This window comes from Etheostoma cragini, chromosome 21 (assembly GCF_013103735.1).
Source record: "Etheostoma cragini isolate CJK2018 chromosome 21, CSU_Ecrag_1.0, whole genome shotgun sequence".
Classification (NCBI taxonomy): Eukaryota; Metazoa; Chordata; class Actinopteri; order Perciformes; family Percidae; genus Etheostoma; species Etheostoma cragini.
The window spans coordinates 3,003,926-3,006,584 of NC_048427.1; the positions used below are offsets into that span (position 1 = coordinate 3,003,926).

At 42.9% G+C, this 2,659-nt stretch overlaps 1 protein-coding gene across 1 annotated transcript; it reads right to left on the reverse strand.

The window, feature by feature from the left end:
- Positions 1 to 218: 218 nt before the first annotated feature.
- arl4d (ADP-ribosylation factor-like 4D) lies at positions 219 to 2,659 on the reverse strand. Its single transcript, XM_034861462.1, has 2 exons — positions 2,499 to 2,659; positions 219 to 1,623 (listed from the first exon to the last, which is right to left on the reverse strand). The coding sequence occupies exon 2, from the start codon at positions 1,502 to 1,504 to the stop codon at positions 899 to 901; it is 606 nt and encodes a 201-aa protein (XP_034717353.1). The 5' UTR covers positions 1,505 to 1,623; positions 2,499 to 2,659; the 3' UTR covers positions 219 to 898.

The window sequence follows — 2,659 nt, forward strand, 5'->3', positions numbered from 1 at the left end:
CAGTATACAGGACAGTCCTATGAATGATATAAAATTATGATAAATATAGCATTAAGGAGTAAAAACTTTGTCAGCCCAAATCTTACTCTAAAATGTTTGCAGATATTTTGGCTCAGTATAAGCCTGTAAGGTCATACTGTAACCTTTTCTTAGGCCCAAACCTGAACCATCAAGGTATTCCCTAATTCACTTCCATTAAGTACAAGTAAAGCAATGAATGTTCTGTACAGTGCTTAGATTTATTAGGTTTTCAGTGTTACAAAAATGTACAATTTGTATAAACATTATTAATATAGTAAATGAAACTTAACCTCTGTGGCCACGAAGGGAATGCATTTGGGATTACTGTCCCATGGCAATTAAATATAATATCAATTGGCCTTCCATCACCAATGAACTCTCTTTCTTTTCACATCATTTTACAAGAGAAAAGTCCCTCTGTCCAACACAAACACAAAAATGTGGAATACATATTTCAGAGAAGCATCAGTGGAACAAAAACAGCAAATAAGGGGGGGAGAATGTGTGTGAAGGATCATTTTATATAATATAGGGACTTAAAGGATTGACTTGTGTTCATATATTAGTCCTACACAGTTAACAGGCAAATGTCTTGCTAGCATTCCTTTTTAAAACAAGTGTAGAAAAGCACTTAGTGAAGACTAACTGCTATCAACGTTCCCTTTAAATCTATAACTTGAGCTTTCGAGGGGCAGCTGCAGGAGTACGGAACAAAGGATATGTCAATACTGCTTCAATTATTATGAGCAAATCCATTTGTCCTGACCCCGCGGCCGTGTGTAATTCTTGTTTTGTTGGCACAAATCGTTTTCTCATTTAACGGGCCCATTAAAGTGTCTCAACGGTGGATAAATCTCCTCATAGCCACAGCACGAGTTCATCTCTTTCTGTTTCTGTTGTGCTTCACCATCTTCTTCCTCTTCAGGATCATCTCATAGAGTTTCTCCAGGCCTGGCTGGAGTCCCTGGCCGTCCACGGCGCTGCAGCTTTGCACGTGATGCAGCGTGTACATGCTCAGTTCATGGACGGAAAGCAGCTTCTCCACCTCGCTCACAGACAAGGCTGAATCCTGGTCCTGCTTGTTGGCCAGGATGAGCACCGGGACCCCCTGGTTCTCTGAGGTGCGGGTGATCTTGTGGAGCTCCACTTTGGCCTCCTCCATCCGCTCCAACTCAGTTGAGTCCACCACGAACACCATCCCGTCCGTCCGCCGGGTGTAAGACTTCCACAGTGGGCGCAGCTTCTCCTGGCCGCCCACATCCCACACCTGGAAGTTTATGGTCCGAGACGGCCCAACGGCCACCTTGATCTTCTCCGTGTTGAAGCCCTTGGTGGGAATGGTCTTCACAAAGTCCTTCAGTTTGAGCCTGTACAGCAGAGAGGTTTTGCCGGCTGAGTCGAGCCCGATAACCACCACGTGCAGAGACTGGAAGTTTGGCAGGAACGACGTGTTGGGAGCCCTATCAGTCAGCTGGTTCCCCATGATTGCGGCCAGCAATTCACACCTACTTTGGTGAGGTGACAGATTCCTGATTTAATCCTTTTTCAGTGGAATGGCATTTGCTCCTCATAGGCCGATGGGATCAGATGGTGCCGGGGACCCTGTCAAAGCAAACACAGAATTAACATTTAATGAGAAGACAATGGAGGCTTCAATGTATGTTTGCAATCTGCTTTTTCACAATCTTATCCGAAGAATTTACTTGATAGGGATGATTATCAATGGAAGCCAATGTCAAAATGAGATTTATCACTTGACTGTAAGGCAACATCATTTATTTAATCATTGTCTAAACGCTTCAGTAACTCTTCTTCCACATTACAGGGTCACACAACAGCTAATTGGGTGGCGGAAGTTATCTGGAGCCTAAATCCTCTTAACACTGCTAAACCTGAAAGGGATTTTCTGGATGCAGATTGATTTCAATGCAGTGGATAGATAATATGTCTATGAGCACTAATCCAGCTGTTGTTGTCTTTGTTGTTGTTGTTGTTGACATCCTGATACCCATCAAACAGCTGCCTTTGGCCAGAATACAGACATTGCGTGTTCGCAGGAATATATATATTATTTACTTGTGATGAGCCCTTAAATTCTGATGCTACATATTATAAGGGCATCATTTAATGATGCTATTATTAAAGAAGGCAAGATGCACAGCCATGTTTGTTGAGTCGATGTTTTTATTTCTTTACTGTATTTTAAATGATTCTGTTGGGAATAAAGCCACCTTCAGTTTCCTTCCTCTCCTGCACGAAACCATATTCATATTGCATGTTATTAACAGATGTTCCATGTGTGTACAAACACAAATAGATTAAGCAACTTAAACTATCCTACCGAAAGCCTGTGGTGTTAACTTTAAGGGATGACCAGATCCAAATTAAAGCTACTTACATAAGAATGCATGCAGGTGTTACACAAGAATGAAATCACCAACGTGGGAAACTGATGTTTAAAAAAAATATATTCTTACCTTTTTAAATGTGCGGCGAAAACATCATCCGCACGCAATAAACACGTCCATGGTAAACAGATTAGGTTCGCTCCGGCGGTCGCATCCGCTCCTGGTCTCCTCCAGCAGCACTGAGCCGCTCCGCAGAGGCACCAGAGCACACAGCACCCTAAAGCCCCGGT